The sequence below is a fragment of the Urocitellus parryii genome, chromosome 1 (genome assembly GCF_045843805.1).
Source record: "Urocitellus parryii isolate mUroPar1 chromosome 1, mUroPar1.hap1, whole genome shotgun sequence".
Classification (NCBI taxonomy): domain Eukaryota; kingdom Metazoa; phylum Chordata; class Mammalia; order Rodentia; family Sciuridae; genus Urocitellus; species Urocitellus parryii.
The window spans coordinates 173,377,837-173,396,521 of record NC_135531.1 but is presented as its reverse complement, the minus strand read 5'-3'; the positions used below and the strand labels follow the sequence as shown (position 1 = coordinate 173,396,521).

Sequence of the window (18,685 nt, the reverse complement as noted above, 5' to 3'; positions counted from 1 at the left end):
AAAAAAAAAAGGTAAAGCTGAAGCTTTAAAGGTAAAGCCGAAGATGAGAAGTGAGACTTGTCTTGAGTGACCCAGCCCATTACTGACAGAGCTGAGAGCAGAAGTGTGGAGCCCACAGACATAGACATGCTTAACTATTTACTGAGTCCCATAGTGTGCTGGGCATTGTATTGTACATTGGGAACATACATAGGATGATTACAAATATCTTGTCCTGTAGCAGCCCATAATCTTAGTAAGTTGACAGAGTCAAAACCCAATGATTACAATGAGTCCACCAAGTGTAACTGTAACAATGAGTTATTAAAGAACTCTTCTTGACGCCGTCTAAGGAAGTTTAGTAACTGAGAGATAAAAATAAATTACTTACAAATCTCACCTAAGAAGTATTAGAACATACATCACACAGACAAGTTCTCAAGACTGCAGCAAATTTGACTTTACTAATTTTGTCCATTTATAGAATATGAATAGAGATTACATAGTCATATACTCAGAACTAAAGTTGTGCTTATTCATTTATTTAGTTGATGTGTTAGGTATGTGTACAAAGAATATAGACACAGGAATCCTGATTTGATTATTCCTACTGCTCAGATCTAACTGGTTAATATTAATAATGGCTAGGCTATTAACTTTTCTAAGGGATCAATTTGTACATTGTCACGGATGATGGTGAATCTCATTCAAGTGAGAAACCCAACTCTATTCAATTTTCCAGGAATTCTCTCAGACAATTAGTCTCAAGAAATAGCACCACATGGCACCTTGCCATTTTCTAGTCCTCCTGGGAATATCCAAAAAGAGACACTAACCATAAAATTCAAAAGGGAGGTGGCATTAACATGAGATACTCAACATGCTGTCTTTGCTTCTTGGGAGTATTAAGGCACCTGGATTTTTGATGCCCATTTATCTCCCTGACTTGTGCTGACTTTCAGTGACAGACAACTGCTGTGATGTCCAGCTCTGAGTTTCTTCAATATTTCAGAACTCCATGAGGGCTCTGTCTGGTCTGTTTGCAAGTATCTTCCTCTGCTTTATACACATCCTTCTCATGTAGACTGGGTTTATCCAGTTTTAGAGATGAGCCAGAAATGCAATGCTTGGGGGATGATGTGCTGCTATCAATACCTTTGCTTACTCTTATATCCATTCAGTCACCATGGATTATGGGTTCTTTCTCATGCTGGGCCACCAAATACATGCTGGCTGATTTCTGAGGACTTTGAATGCAGAGAGGACAGTAGATCCATGTGATAAAAGGCAGCCCTCCACATTGTGTATATGTGTGTGTGTGTGTGTGTGTGTGTGTGTGTATGTTTAGTGGTGGTGTTTCATCATTTCTCTCTCTTCTTCTTTTGAGCCAAAGAGTCACTGCCTGTCCCTAGAAAGTGATTCTAGTCTCAAGACCCAGTCAGTCTTCCGTTCCCTTTTCTGTTCATGTCCACATCCACATTATACCCTTGATATGCACACAAACTCAGTTCAGAACTCCTGCATTTGGTCTCACAGCCTGTGCTTAGAGCCTGTAGCGTCCACTCTAGGTGCACTTACCAGAGCTCTGAAGGAATCATTGTAGAAATTTTAAGGAAAAAATGCTATAATTTTAGAGAAAAGCAATATTTGGAAAAGATTTTAATAGGAGCACAGTGACTTGGACATAAGATGCCCAATGACAATTTGACAAATGATGAATGAATGAATGGTAAGCTTCCAAGAATGCTCGGAAATAATGAAGAGGTTTTACACGAGGCAAGGTGGGGTCCTAGATGAAAGATGGCCCCTTTTCCTCACTTTCATGATGACAGATATCTGTGTGATTTTAGACCAACTCAGACAGGTAAGCCTGCTGCCTGGTTACCTGGGAGTGGAGAGAAGAACTGTCAGCTCTTGGGGTGGGCCACCTCAAGAATGTGCATGGATCACTAGATAAAAGCTTTACTTGGTGGCAAAAGATATGTAAAAGGAACGAAACCTGTCCTATCATCAACAATGCTTAGTTTTTGTTTGATTATAGTGCCTGTTGTATTATTTTACTCAGTCCTTCAAGGACTATTTTTGCATGCTCATTTCTCCCAAGCTCTGGAGATATTGCTATAAACAAATTACTCCCCTCTTCCCAACTTTGCTTCTTGATTTATCAGTTGTCACTGTTCTAGAGCATAACTCTCTCAAATTATTTTATATATGCTCTTGTGTTACTTGATCCTTGTACAAGTTCAGGATAAAACAGAAGGCCATTAAATGTTTAATAATATGCAGGGCACATGCAGCTTCTCAGTGGTAGAGCTGGGTCCTATCTTATGATGGTAAACACTATACCTGGTTTCTACAAGTTGGTTTCATTTTCCTTTCTAAAGGTTCTTGCAGTCTCATGCTTATCAATAGGGGTGGCAACTTTTAGCTGAGTTATCTTCGTCCAGAGGACTTTGAACACCCAGTGTACATTCAGTAATTAATTTGCTAATTTTCCACTGAGAGCTGGTAACCACACAGGAAAGCAAACTATCTTCCTCCTTATACTATATTAGGACTCAGCCTAGTCAATTCCTCACATAAAACAAGTACTGGAGAAGGAGAGAGAGAGAGAGAGAGAGAGAGAGAGAGAGAGAGAGAGAGAGAGAGAGAGAGAGAGAATCCTTAATTGAATATTACAAATAATACAGGGTACAGAAAAAAAAACAAGAAATAGGCTCACAGTCAGATATAAGCTTTAGTGTCAAGTTGGTACCAACTCTTATCAATTTGTGATTTGGAAAAAGTCAGGAATATATTTCTGAGTCTCAGTTTCTACATCTTTAAAATGGGAATCATGATAGATGCTTCACATCTTGGTGGGAAAATTATTTGAATGTAAGCTCCATGAAAGAAAGACATCATCTGTCTTGTTCAACACAAAATTCTGAAAATATCAGAGCAAAATAAATATTTGTTGAGAGAAGGATCCATTATAATGGATCAAGGTGCCTGGCATATCTCCAATGTCTCATAATATAGACTAAGTTAATTTCTTCCCTTTCTGCTTTCTCTTTCCTTTATTCAGAAGGTTGGGTTCCAGAGTATGTGTAAAAATAAATGATTGATGGATATAATTTGCAAGGAGGGAAAAAATTTTATAGACCTATATAACAGAAAACTCCTTTACAGACATGAGGAGGGTTATAAAGAGGTCTGAGTTACTCTGGATTAACTGTATAGTCGACCTTTATCTGTCAATCAGCCCCATCATAACTGTGAAGGAGTGACACGCTGTCAGAGAGGATCTGCAGCCTGGGAGCCCTGGCTGTGACTATCCTCCTCTTCCCTTGAATGAAAACTTCTCTGCACAATGGCAGGCTCTCCAGGCCCTTCAGGGCTCTCAGGGAAAGTGCTTAAACCCCAAATACCATCTGTGATCTGTTTTCCATCCAGAGAAAAAGGGCTTGAAGTTAGAGGTTTAGCTCCATGGGAAACTACTAGTGCAAATTGAATTTTTTGAAAATTAAAGACAATTTAAAATGCATTAAAGCTATTTAAAGAAATCTTTCGTTGAGTTTTTTTGTTATGTGAGCAATCTTTCTGGAAAGAGAAAAGCAAAGCAACCCTTGCTGTATCTTTTGTACACATCTGGATTCACACACATAGATCTTTCTCAAAACGAGGTGTGAGGGCCTGAATTGAAAAGGGGGAAGGCCTGAACCTCTTCCTGGGATGTCCTCAGGGGACTCTACCTTCTCGTGGGATCTCCTCATGGTACAGAGGAAGAGACAGCAGGCTGCTCCAAGCAGAGGGGACCTCGTTTGAGAAGAGTCATTGTAAAATGACTATTGAAACTATGACACTGAACCTTATGGAAGACGGGATCCTGGGAGTAGCACAGGAAAGGGAAGCCAGGAAACTCTTCTCAGCTTTGAAAAGTGCTCAAGGGATGTGTGCATAGTACCGGAAACAGAAGCTTTGTGGGAAGACAGATATTGGTATTTACTAGCCACATGAGCTTGGTCAAGTTATTTAATATTTGAGCTTCAGTTTCTTCATCAGTACAGTGGAATATTATATCACCTCCTTATATAAGAATTATTGTGAAAATTAAGAGAGCTAACACAATTAAATATCTAAGTCCAGCATCCTACTCTAAAATTAGTTGTATTGTTATTATCAATACTGCTTATTTAGACAAAAATTAAAAACACACACACAGAATACTGTAAGGTCTTTTATGTGTCCTATAACACTTTCATGACACATCAAGGGCAGTGTGTAATTGGCCCCTTTCTTTCCATTCCAAAATATAGTATTCTACATAAACCAGGACTACTCTTTCTTGAATCAACTGCTGGGCCTTGGTCTCTTTTACCCCGTCAATACACACCTGTGTGTGTGTGTCATTCATTCAAATTCTTTTCCCAATCAAATGACAATTGAATAAACTGATTTCACCTAACGTCAATCCTTCCAGGTGACATAGTATGGCTCAACGTAGCACTTGAAAACTGACTTCAGTTCTAGAACCAAGTGCTGTTCAGTACTGTGTCTAAGGTAGCAATGTGCCCGAGCAAAGGATTAGACCCTAATTAGATGTGGGCTATAAATATTATACAAGGGCCCTGGTACTTCTGCCTGGTTTAAGTTACGTTGATTTCCAATCATGCATTTTATCTTTTGGCATGCACACATAGGTGCCCAATAAATGTTACCTTTGGTAATAATAAAACAAAAGCCAAACTTTCAAAAGCTGAACTGTCCAAAAGCCCATTGTCTGCATTCTTGGCAGCAGCCAGAGAGCCAGTTTTCCCAAGTCAGCAGCCTCTGAGGAGGCTGGCAACGGGCCAATTCCCAGGGTTGGCGCATTCCTGGGGCCTGGCAAGAGGCCACTGGGACCCTGTTTCCTCTTTCCTTCTCTTTATGTAGTGGAAAAATTTTTTCCACTTCGACCCCTCCAAGTCTTTCCCCGTCGAAGCAAAGGGAGGGAGTAAGATGGGAAATATTCCCCGGTGCCTTCCCCCAAACCCATCTCCCACTGTTCTGAGTTGGCAAAGCTCAAAGCATTTGGAGGAATAACGAACAAAGGAGGGCTCCACAGCCCTGTCCCTCAAACCTGTTCCACAGGGCCTGGGGCAAAAAGACCCAGCAGGACCTTGTCATAGGAAGTCATTGTACATTTGCTTAGAAGACTATGGGCATTTCTGGAAGCCTTTGGAATAAAATTACCTGTTATAAATAGACATTGGCTGGGTTTCAGGGGTGGGGCAGAAGGCCAAAAGTTCCAGAAAAATATAATGCTCCACATAAGAAGGCATACAAGCTCATTAATGGGGCACTACAGAGCAATTGGACTAAGAAGAAAGGAATCCCAGGCTCGGTCTGATACAACCTATAGTATTAAATACCCTGGCGAACATGGCTGGCTGATAACATCACTGATATGCTGTTGTTTTAACACCATATATGTACGTACGAAAATCGAACCATTTTTCAAGAAGTTTTCTGAATGCCTCCTTCCACATGCAGACAAAGAAAACCACCATCTGGAGAGGCCACGTCAGCTGGCTCTGCATATTTTCAGTATAGAGAAGACTGCATGCCAAGCACTGTGCTGTGTGCTGTATTTGTGTTAAAGACTTCTTTCCTTTAATTCTCCCAACAGCTCTTTGAGGAAGATACTCTCATCCCTGATTATGGATGAGAATGGAGGCACAGAGAAGGTAGGTGACATGGCCAAGCTCACATAGGAGTACGTAGCAGGTTGGAATTCATATCCAATACAGGCTAATTCCCTGGCCAACCTATATTCTTCCCGCTACATTTCAGGGTATCCCGTTCCATTAGACCCTTTAAAATGAATGCTTTGCACACAGTAAACAGTTAGTACAACTTTCTTCTAAGGCTGCTGCTGCTTAATTATGATGAGCTAAAATTCACCACTCCCATAATATTTCAACATCTTTCATTTGCATAGATTCCTACAGATCTCAAAACAATTCCTTGATATTATTTCACTTGGATATTATATGACCTCCTTATATAAGAGTTGTTGTCCTCAGCAGTAGACAAAGAAGTCTGGGGAGTTTAAGAAGCTAATCTGCTCAAGAGTTCAGTTCAGGTTACAGCTAAGGATTTAGAATTCTAACAAAGTTAGATTTAGAATTCTAACAAACCCTCTAGACCACCCTCCTCATAGACCAGCAGCACACAACAGGTACACAGGCCCATACCAAGCATTTTTATTCTTGAAGAAAAGATCATGCAACTAATTAGGTGTGTGGAACTTATATTCTGAAGGTGTCCCATCATAGTGTCTGGGACAAGTCCAAGGGAATGGACTAGAAAACAATGCATAGAAACTTACTTCAAATAATACATTAAACGTGGACTAATCTGATGAAGGTCAGTGTTTTCTCAGTACAGAATTATGAAAAGGGAGGTGGTTGTATATATTATTATATAGGATGAATGTGCGGGATACATTCTGTTGATCCATCCAAATCCGCCCTCTACCCTTTTCCATCCTGCTCCAGGGCACTGCATGGGCCCCTTTGTCTCTAATTCCTGACTAGTCTCAGCCAATGAGGCACCCACAGGGGACCAGAGCACAGGAAGAGACGATGGAATGAATCTGTCTTGATTCTCTGCTGCTGGGAACACTGTTGGCCATAACCCTCCATCTAAGAGGGCATTTCCTGCCAGGTGACTGTCACCTTACAACCACATTGTTCCATAGGCACTTCCTAGATTTAGGGGTAATGGCTCCACACTTTTTAGCCCCAGGGACTGCACTCTTTTCTTGAGTCCCCTACATCCTGCCACCCCTTTGTAAAGAGACTCTTTATTCCCATTACCTGGCTTACATGTTCCATCTATGCCCTTCCAGGACCTCAACTGATATAGCAAGTAAGGAATATCCATGTTGTTGACACATGGTCTTGTAGACAGAACTGTGGAAAGTCACTCAGGTCCTCCTAAGAGAATGACCTATTTTCCCAACCCTCTCTCTGACACTTGATGCTGCACCTCACCAATCAAGAAATAAGCAGATATTCTGTCCCAAGGGTTTATCAAAGTTGACCCAGAAGTTTCCCAAATAGCTCTCGATTACCCATAAGGGATTTCAAATTGCTCCTCCCTATACCCAGTAGGCTAGCTGGAATGTCACCCACTGAGGAGAGGATGACAGAACTAGCCTCATTCCAGTCCTCCTAGTTGGTGCCTATAAGAAATTTGCTGTCATCACCGTGCCCACCCATGCTGGACTACTGCCAGTCCCCAAGGCTACTCCATCTCCAAAGATGGCGGGCCCCTGACAACAGCTCCTCCTTGCAAAAAGTCCTTGCGCTCACTTATCTGCCAGACCTGACAAATGGATCCCAGAATTTACCCGACAAAAAAACTTCCATGTGCATGAAAACAATCAATGAATTAACTGCATCAAGAAACCTACAAAGCTGAAGACAACCGCTTAAAACTAAGACCCCAAAAGGTGCCGAAAGACAGAAGGCAAGCAAACCTCAGAGGCATCTTCAGAAATGGACAATTATGATCCATTAAGCCTAGTTAGGGAACTGAAATTTACGAGGAGGAAACATCTGGAACTGCCTGGAATGTAAAGGATCCAGAAAAAAAAATACTGCTGTTTGGGCTTGTAGAGAGCATCCCAGACAAATGGGATTGCACGTTGGAGGAGAATTGCGAAATGTGTAGACAAAAGGGACAGAGCCCAGGCTGTGCATCTGGTGCTAAGTGAAGCTGATCTAATACAACGGCTCCCGGACTGGCTCTTGAAATATTAATTGAAATTGGGATGGAGATGAGGGTGATGGAAATGACAGCAGAAAGATCATAAATATTGGCTTGGCTGAGTCAAGGCAGAGCAACACGAAGTCATGAAAAGTGCTGCCTCACTCGTGGCCATGACCCCTAGGGATGCTTAATAAATGTTAATTGATAATATCCAACTAATAGTCCAGGGTGGTAAATTTGGCAGGACAGTTAGGCTGCAGAAATCAAAATGATGTAGCTGTGTGATGTCTTGAGCCTTGTAGCAGGACATATGGGTAAGAGAATGCTTACAGGAGAGTGGCAACGGGTGGCTGGAGGGGACAAAAGCAAATCTGGGATTATATCATAGGATTATAGTGGAGCTTGCTTAGGGTCTTGGCAATTTCTCAAGTGTAAGCCAGGCACCTGGTTTTCTCAATATTTTTTTTCCTACAGGGAACTTGGGTACATCATAGATTAAATTGGGACTAACATTCTAAAGGGAGTATGACAGTCTTCCTCCTTGGGGTAAGCCCTCCCTATCAATACTGCCAAAAGAGAAACTTACTCATTCTAAATCCTCTCAGTTTGTTTTTGTTTGCACCAAAGGTTTTTTTTTTTCTTGTACCACTGTATACCCCAGATATTAGTATGATTTATGTATATGCAACCAGATTTTGTTTTAAAGCTTTGTAAAGCAGAAATCATGTTTTGCATTTCTTAGCACTAATTTCACAGAGTTGCTAACCCTGTAGGTGCTCAATTCCTGGGCTGATTGATGAGAGAAACTCGAAGAAGGAAAAACAGGCACACAGAAAGCAAACCCAGAAGCCTATTAGTTTGAAGACCAGCTTCTAAGAAGATCGATGAGAGCTCTACCTGGTGTTATGGACAAAGCACTAGAGAGTCCGCCATGGAAACAATCCTGGACTGCCAAAGGATGATGCAGAAAACTCAGTTGCCATGGAAACTCATGATCTGATGATTCCCATTATTGAAAGATGATGAGACACCAACAGAATGACAAGCAGATCTCAGAATCCTAAGAAAGCATGGAACATGCCAAGTAAATATCTCTGCTCATTTGTACTTATTTGTAATGTAGAAGCAACATCGTTTTTCTCATCTGTCAATAACACAGCATTTGCAAATGGTTTACAAAATGTGACCAGTTCAGCCAGGCATGGTGGTGCATGCCTGTAATCCCAGGGGCTCTGGAGGCTGAGACTGGAGAATTGGGAGTTCAAAGCCAGCCTCAGAAAAATGTGACCAGTTCTTAGTTTGGTTTACTGATCTCAGACACCCCAAGGATGCACATAACTACATCTGATGCTGGCAGACAACACTCACTGCTTTAGCCGAGTAGAGGTAATAGAGGATGGGGCTACCTGAGCTCCTACTTCTGACCCTAGCAAAGAATGTAAATCCGTGGGCAGGGGCAAAAGGAAACACTAAAAGAATGTGGAGCCACAAAAATCATTCTTGGTTCACAGAGATCCTTGAGAATCTGATAGCTATAGCATGGTTCCCCAGAAAAATGCACAAATGTACGTAACATGAAGTCTAATAGAAAATATTCTGAAGAATTCAAAACCTTGGAGTCTTTTAACAAATTTCCCCCTGTCAAGCATCCTGGTACTCAAGATGGTGAAGGATATGAAGGTAAGAGTCTCTTATGTAAAACCAAAAGCATTACACACACATTAGAATCATCCTTGGGCAAGATTGAAAAGCAATGCAACATCTCCCCTCTCCAACCTTCACAAACAGCACTCAGTACTTCTCCATATAGGTCCCCCTTATCCCACATCCAGGATCCCCTACTAAGAGGTACTTAGCTCATGAACAACTACTCACTGATAAGTTCATTCACTTGTTCATTTCACTGAGCATTTTCTATGTGTCAGACTCTAGGTATATAGACCTCAAGATGACATGGCCCATAGCTTTGGGGAAGTGATAGTTTCGTTATGGATTTGTCTCCCAAGGGACATGTGGCTATATCTGGAGACAGTTTGATTTGTCATAACTGAAAGAGGGATGTGACTGGCATCAAATAGGTAGAAACCAGGTTTCCTGTAAAACATTCTACAATGCAAGGACAACTTCAAGACAAAGAATTTTAGGTCCAAAATGTCAATACTATCCAGATTTAAGAAACTCTGAATGTGACCATGGGATAAATGCAGTTACAAAGACCAGCTCAGAAAAGGACGTTTTCATGGGAACTTTAGAAGTTGTGGTTACTGTGTCAGTCTCCCTTATTATCAATGATAAGAATAGAGAAAGAAGGAAGGAAGAGTTAGAGTGAGCATAAACCACAGTGAAGGAAAATCCTCCATTGGACAACACCAGATGAGGCACAAATTACCAGTGGTGGGCACACAATAGCTTATGGGAAATTCTGTTAGTTCTCCACCTACCTCCATCTGTCAGCATCCCAGACTAAAGAATATGCAGCCATTTGACAGGATCATCCCTCAAAATAGAACCCCTGTTGCATTCTGGAGGCAGCTACATGTTGAATGTGGCCCATCACTTTCCATCTTCACCTTACTCTGCCCCCATTCTTGTCCATAATCCCACCTCGTACATGTACATATCACACTCAGTCCGTACCAAGTAAAGACATATATTTTTCTATAGTTGGAATTGGTTCAAAAACTTGGTTATTCAGAAAAATCCCTAGATCAGAAAACATGTCTACCCCCGTGTTTGAACACATTTCTTTTTTCTTCTAACTCTTGCCCCTTCAATTACTCCCTTTTCACAATTGTTTTGTTGAAATCAAGCCTATCCCCTGTATCAGTGCCCATAGGTTTAGCAGATGTGCTTAATAGCCATGGAAACTTCTAACCCATTTGCGGCAGCTGGGATTCTTTAAAATTGGGAAACACCTTGGAGGAGCTCATGTCCAAAATGTGTATTCTGCAAGAGTATAGTCTAGAAGGATCCAGATTCAAGGTGAATTGTCTATCACTCACCAGTTTAATGGCCTTAAGAAGTTGAGTAAAATGCTAAACTATCAATTTCTTGTCTGTAAAATAGGGATAATTAGAGTTCTTACCTTAAAGGGTTGTTGCAATATTTTTTTAAGTTTCCATATAAAGCACAAAGGAAAGTTCTTGGCAAGTATTAATCCTCAATAAATAAATTTCAGCTATTATTACTGAAGGAGGGAGGCCATTCTGATCTAGACTCCATGCATGATTCACTAGCTGGGCATGCACACCTGTCTGCTAAAGTGGCTTTGATGTTAGACTCTGTCAGCCCTCACTGCAGATATGTCCTGTGTCCTCTAGTTGGACCTCTTGTTCTGCTGTCCTTCATCTGGTCCTCCTCCACTTAGACTCTGCCTCTAGCACCAGTGTTGCTGCAAATCTCCAACCTCCCTCTCAGCACTGTCTTTCTTGGGTTCTGATCCCCTCCTAATCTTCAAGAGCTTCCTCAAGACTCCAAGAACTAGCTCTTGTGGATAGTACCCTCCTGGCCCAGCCTCTCCCAACTTCTTCTAATCCATATGTGCCTGTATTTATCCACATCACCCAGAGATCCTGCACTGCTGAGAGACAGGTAGGTAGGGTACTTCCCCAGCATTTTGGGAACCCACCAGAAGGTTACTAGCCCATTCCAAAGCTGGACTATTCTCCACCTGTTGCTTATTCCTGAGAATGTCCTCAGCCAGATCTTCAGACATCAACATACCTTTTGACAACTAGCTCTAGGCCATGGTTACTGTCTTCTTAGTATAGCTAGGAGACAGTTGAGACAATAGTTCTACTAAGGGCATGAAGCAATTGGGTGAATAAAAAGCTCCTGCTCATTTCTTCTCTGACCCTCCCCTACTCACTGCTCATTTGGGAAATCTCAAAGCAATCTGGATGCCAGAGAAGAAAGGTCAGGCTTCCTTAAGGACAAGTTGGCATTTTCCAAATGGCAGAGGCACTGCGTAAACAGTTTTTATATTCTTTCATCAGTAGAAGTGTTCAAGGGAACTCCAACTGGAGTAGGTAGGAGCCTTCAATAGAAGCCAGGCATTTTGAGCTCTGTACAGCATCCCCACAGTGAGGGGAAGTCCTATGGGACAACTTGAGAGTCAAGAAAACTTCAGTCATGCCTGAAAGCACTGCGAACCGGAGACTTTTGTTCTTAGTACAATCTTGTAGCACATACTGATATTTTGATCAGTGACGGAGTGCATATGCCACCATGATCCTCAAAGATTTTAATGGCACTGAAAAATTCCTATCACCTAGTGACATCAGAGCCATTCTACTGTCCCAATGCAATACAACACTCATATGTGTACAGTGATGCTGACATGAACAAACCCACTATGCTGCCAATCACATAAAAAAGTACAGTACATAAAATTATTTATAGCACATAATACTTGAAAGTAATAATTGATGACTATTATGGTTTTTGTATTTACTATTCCATATTTTTAATCATTATTTTTAGAATGCACTCCTTCTAAGAAAACATAAACCAGTATTCTGTGTTATAGCAGTAGCAGCCTCACACACACCATATTTACTGCATTTTTTAATTATACCAAGTGGTCATTTCCAAAGATGGACCTGCACCATCTAGGTTGGTGTAGGTACTCTCTATGAGGTTTACACAATGATGAAACCACCCAGAATATTCCTAGAACCCACCCACATCATTAAGTGACAAATACTATAATTAGAGCTCCCTAGATGCAGTGAGTATCACCAGTAACATCCCAATTTTGCATTTAGAAAAAGTCTCAGTGAGTTTGAACATACTCTGTCGATATTCTCTAAATATTTTGAATATATTTTCTAAAATATTTTCCTGGCACCCTGCTTCTTGCCACTTGGGCATTTGTTCCTTTGCATACTAGCCTGACACTTCTCTTCTGCTTGCCTCCAGCGATTGCACACTCTAATGGTGAAAACAGAAAAGAACACATGAACTCAGATTTTCAAATATTTAATTTTTCTTTTGCATGCAGATATCCTTTAGAATCCAGCCAGTTTTCTGTCCTTATAAATAAAGTTTTATTGGAACACTGATACACCCATTTACTCAGTTATGGTTGGTAGTGGCTTCTCTGTTGCAAAGCACCAGTGGGTAGTTGCAGCTATTCATCTGGCCTGTAAAATCTGAAGTACTTCTCTCTGAACCTTATAGCAAGAGTTTTCTAATCCCTCCTTTAGAATTATTTTTAGTCTTTACACAGGGGAGGAAATAACTGCAGATAAGGAAGCACGGATTTAAATTTGATGTATGGAAGAAGTTTTCCCTGAGAGAAAACAAAACAAAACAAAACAAATAATGACAGAGGTTGTCACCAGAAGTATAGGACAGTGTCCTTGGGTTTCCCCTTCCTTCCTTACTCTTCCAGTCTTCAATGACTAAATTCTTTTCATTACTTTAATTCATGACTCTAACACCAGCTCCTCCATGGTACTTTCTCACATCCTCCCAAAGTGATCTCAGCTCCTGTTCTTATAGCACCACATGTTTATCTCCATGTTGTGTTATTTTACTTTTCTTATTTATTAGGTTAGCTGCCACAGAAAACTATGAGCACTTGCTGTATCAGCCAGAGGTAGTATGCTCCAATCATTCAAAGAAGGGGAAGATTTACTAAAGATTGTCAGGGCTGTGGAAAGCCAACAAAAGATGAATTGGCAACATCCAAAGGCCATTCCCATGAAGAAGTTTGAATGAGGTATGGGGACCGAGAAGGTGACAGAACACAGAGAGCTGTGGTTACAACTATAACTGGAGTGTGAGAAAGGGTTGCCCAACCAAAGCTATAACCTGAGACAGAGGAGTCCAGCCACTGCAATGCATGAGGAGGCAGGGAGAGAGCAGGAGAGCAAACACCTCCACCTGCTAGATCCTCCCTCTGGACATACTCTAACAAGATGCCAGAAGCGAGGGAGCCTCCTACCAAGGTTCGTGAGGTGCACGGCTGAGTAGCAAAGGATGAAGAGTACATTGAGAGGGAGAAACAGAAGTTCTACAGCACATTCCCATAGCAGGTTTTCAATGATGCTGTTGGACCCACTTACTTATGATGCAGTGGAAGGGCCTGATTACTGTAATGATTTGGATGCAAATCGTTAAGAGGCCAAAGGATGAAATGGAGGATTTACATAAATCCATTTCTGCCCCATGCATCTATCAAAACTGTACTGCTGTCAGAAGTGAGGATCTAGTACAGTCCACATTTCATCTCCCTTTGGTGGAATAGGAAAGAAAGAATATACCAAGAAGGAATCTATCCGAGGAACTGTTACTCTCATCTGTACCTAAAAGCAAAAAGTACTTTTCCCCAAATTAAAGGAGAATGTTTGCTATTGAAATGTGAGCTGGAAAAAAAAAAATCATTCAGTCCCCAGCCTTCTCATCAGTTAAATGCTATCCCAGCTACAAGTGTCAAACAGCTCTACATGAAGCCAGGGAATGTGTTTTGCAAATAAAAAAGCACAGTGTGAACTGCTGACTTTTTTGATCAAAAGGCATCCTGAGGAGGGCTGAACAGTTTTGAGTCAAGAAGAAGCTTCGATTTCTGGGGTGATTTCTATTGTTATCAGAGAGAAAATCCTACTGACCATGAATAGAAGACTACTTGACTCCTGCCTGCTGGTGGAGGAAACCTGTCACCACCGGCCTTTCTGAGTTTCACCCCCCCCCTCACTGGAACATATTTTCCATTTCAGTTTCATTTATCTATCATTTTCTCCTTAAAAAGGGTAATTTTTAAAGTTAAAAAAAAATCATCAACATCAAAGAATGGTACCAGGGCACACACATATGTGAGTGAGTGCTCTCTCACACACCTACCCACATATGCACACACCCAAACCCACACCCTCACACAACACACTCTCACACTCTCGAACCTCTCCCGTCAGGTTCTGAATTTGTGACTAAGGACCACAAATTTAATTCCCTCAGTAGGAGCTTTTTGCAATATCTGGACTTTAAGGGTTTTTTTTTTTTAAAATTCTGAAGTTCTTCCAGCCTAAAAATTTAAAAGTTGTTGCAAGGGAGCTATAATTTCTAACTCAATGCTTCATGATTTGCTTATGTAAAGTAAAAAGTGTAATGAACTTAATAGTACCTTATTCTTGGAGGACATTATGAGGAATTTTCTTCTGCAAAATATGCAAGTCAAAATTACCTCTGGGCCTCCTAACTCTCAAAAATATGGGTCATAATGATTATTGCAGTAGAATTTCAAGACTTAAAAATTTAATATGCTTCTCTTTCTTCTAGTGAGTTTCCCAAAAGGACATCTCCTCTTCCTGGGATAATATGTAATAAATGATAAAGAACTGAAGTGACAGGTGGAGATGCACCTTCTACTCTTGGTGTAATCCTAGTTATATGACTTCAGGAGAAACAGTTAGCCTCTCTGGGCCCTAAACTATTTCTTCTACAAGGTGAAGGACTAGATAGAACTCATTCCCACTTTAGCATTCTATGATTCAAAACAGAGAATAGAAAGGAACAAAATAATAAAATTAAAATTAAAAAATATGACTTGGAATAATGCCACGTTCTTTATTTTATTTTATTTTCAGAAGTCTAATCTGGAATCATCCCTGCCTGCTTCTTGCCTAATGTCTGCATGGTTTCAGCACAGAGCATGTTCCAGTCCTGTAAAGGACTTTTACTTCATCCCAGTCTAGGTCTCTTCCTGACAATCACAACAGAGCTCTTTCAAGGCATTTTCGACAGATCCCCCTCCCAAAGAATCAACACAAACACCACCTTCTTGCTCTCATTATCCCAGCAGCAGTATCATAAAAAAAGAAGAGAACATAATACAAAATTTGTAGTCACTTGGCCAAAGTGGTATTCTGTTCAACAACATTTAAGCACCCTCACATGCATAGTCACAGGATGGTCCCAATCTGGATGTGCAGATGTAGCAGTCTGCTTCAAGAAGACAAGAAAGATAATTCACTCAGGCAAAAACGCTCATAAACGTGATAAAAGGACATTTAACAAAATTAAGATTCCCAGGTGGTACAAACAATAGGTTCTCATTTTCACAGTGTTCTATAACAGTCAATTCACAGCTCACCACTAGTCTCCAGGTAGAGCCATATGCCAATAGGAAAGCAAGCTTGGTTTGGAGTTTTCAACTCACACTAATAATAATGTAGCAGGATTTTACTTACACCCATATGCAAGCTTTCTCTAGGCAAAATTTGCAATGTGGGCAAAAGTTTCATGAATACTATTTCCTCTTTCTGGGACTTGCAGGCATCCAATACCTCTATGGTCACCTATCTCCCCCTGCTCCACCTTGTTCCACACAGCCCAGCCCTTCTTGCATTCAATGTTCTATATCCTTTTATTTGATAATTCTCTCAACAAAGTTCTGCTCATCTGGATGACTTTTGGAAATGATCCAAAGCATTTTATTAATGAGAGCCACTATGAATTATTTAAAGACAATAGCTTAGTATGTTTGCTTTTATAGGGCATTTGCATACAAGTTGAGACCCAAAGCAAGAATCTGTGGTTTTGGAGACCAACTGACAAGGATATTTCTGGGTTGAGGGAATCATTTCTGAGTTGCTCATATGATACCATATGGCTGTCTTTGTTCCTGCCTAAGCCCAAGACAGACCATACTGGTGTGTTGCTCTACAAAGGAGAGGCTGAAAAATGATCCCTTTATTGCAGGTTTTCCTAGAAGTTGAAAAGAAATAGACACAAACATACACACCATATTTGGACCACTTCCTACCTGGAGAAAGCAAGATCTAAGAGATGAGGTCACAATCACATGGAGAAGAACTTAAAACACTACCAAAGTCCTTGTTCTCTACAGGTGTACTGGTCAATGCACAGCACACATAGTCATAGAAATTGATTCTGAATAACAAGAGAACTTGACACATCACATACACATAAACCTTAATGCAATCCTTTTCTCAATTCCCAGGAATCTACATCCATGAACAGTTTATGGAAAGGAAATGTTCACTCTTATGGGGTAAAGAACTAATCTCTACACAATAGAGTAAGATGTATAGCTGCAGAGTTTAAAGGTACAACTGATAAATCAATTCAACAATATTTTATTGGACACTTTCGTGCAGCAGGCTTGGGGCCAGCTGCTATGAGTATACAAATGCATAAAGAGCATCCCCATCAAATATGCAAAAGAAGGTACCAATCTAACCTTCTGCTTTAGTAGTTACATGAAAGTGAAAGGAGTGGCTTGCTTGATTTCATTTCTTGCTCTATTCACATGCCTCATAGAACACAACAGGTGACCTACACTTTAGCCCAGAACCTGGGAAAACGTGACCAAGCTTCCAAAAACAGTGACTTAGTCTGTTTCTTACACTTACTATAGTGATTCTCAAACCTGTAAACAAATCTAATCAGCTTGTTAAGAAAGATGTTTGTCAGCACTAAAATTCTTAGACAGCTTTTAGATAAGTGAACTAATTTATATTCAAGAAGATCTCTGACACTTTCTCAATTCTTCAGTATTTAAGTTTGCAATGAATTCTTGTTCAACTTAGCCTCAAAGTTAAGATAAATGGGTGATGGAGCAGCTATATATAGGCTTGGCATTTGGCATAGTGGTACAGTAGTGTTTTTGTATAAGCTAAAATCGATTTCAGCTGGAATTAATGTAATTATATATAACGTTGACAGACTATGACATTTGCCTATTAAGACACTACACAAACATTCCAATAATTTGCTGGCTTTTGAGTTCGTAAAGTAAAAATGAAACAAAATCCCAAGGGATATTGCTAATGGGGTAACTGGAATAGATGTTTCAAAAGCACTGGGTTCAGGAAATAACAGTCAAAGAATAATGTACTTTAAGCCAAAACATATAGAGTGGTAAATGAATATTTAGTACTTACCACAAGACTGCTATCCAGGGACAGCCTTTTTCCAAAGTCCCTTTTTTCAAGTTGTCTCTTTCCCTCCATGGGTCAGGTTATTTATTTTCCTTTGTGATTTATAAGAATCCCCCGTCTGTTTCCAGGGTCACTGCGAAAAGGGAACATGTGTTTTACTATCCAAGCGCTCAGTGTTTAGATCCTTGTTTTTCAGCTTTCCAACCAGAAACAAGTGTTGAAGCCAAAAAAATACCCAGGCCCAAGAAATAAATATAGAACTGAGATCTCTCAACTCAAAACATCTCTCTGGGTTACAAATGTTAGAGTTGTCTTTTTGGAGGCCCCTGTGTTTTTACAGGTTTTGCTAATGGAGTTGGGGAATGGGTTTGCAGGTCGAATCAGCAGACTGTGGAAAAAAGCAAACAGTCCGTTTCATGCCACACTTGCTCCACACCCGTTCTCTCTCTCTATCAGCCAGAATTGTTCTGTTACTATGCACATAGATGCTGTCTGCAAATTCCATGAGATCAAACTGACAAAACCACACTCCATAACCAAGAATTATTGAGCCCAAGGCCCAAGGAGGATTGAAATGTGAACATTATTGTCAATATTTAATTTAAAAATATGTCATTTAAAAATATTTGAGGAACATTACAAGATACGTTCCTTTTGGGACAGATTGATTCAGAATGAATGGTGGATGATGTCATTATTGTCCATGAGTATTTATGAAACAACCACTGCACTGTAACATGTAGTTCATCTCTGCACTCCACTGAGATTGCTTGCTCTAGAATGATGAAGTATTCTGCTTAATAAACATCTGCCCTGTATATTAAGTGCTAGCTTCCAATTTTCACCGTGATGTAAAAAAATTTGAAATAAAAGAAATGGGTTTAAAATGAGAATTTGTTTAGCCTTTAAAGTGACCATGGATAAGTCATTTAGCCTCTCTGCAACGTGTTTTTCTGAACTGCTAAAACACAATGACGGGAATCAAATAATACCTGTGAAATGACTGAATGGTAATATTTTATAGTTTTTATATACATTATAATTACCCACAGATGACATTT

The 18,685-nt window shown here is 40.4% G+C and overlaps 1 protein-coding gene across 1 annotated transcript in view; it reads right to left on the bottom strand.

Moving 5' to 3' along the window:
- Nckap5 (NCK associated protein 5) overlaps positions 1-17,696 on the bottom strand; it is a 762,699-nt gene extending 745,003 nt beyond the window's left edge. The window contains 1 exon segment of the mRNA XM_026409429.2: positions 17,628-17,696. Within this exon segment, the coding sequence (XP_026265214.2) occupies positions 17,628-17,696 (69 nt within the window).
- Between the last annotated feature and the right edge of the window lie 989 nt (positions 17,697-18,685).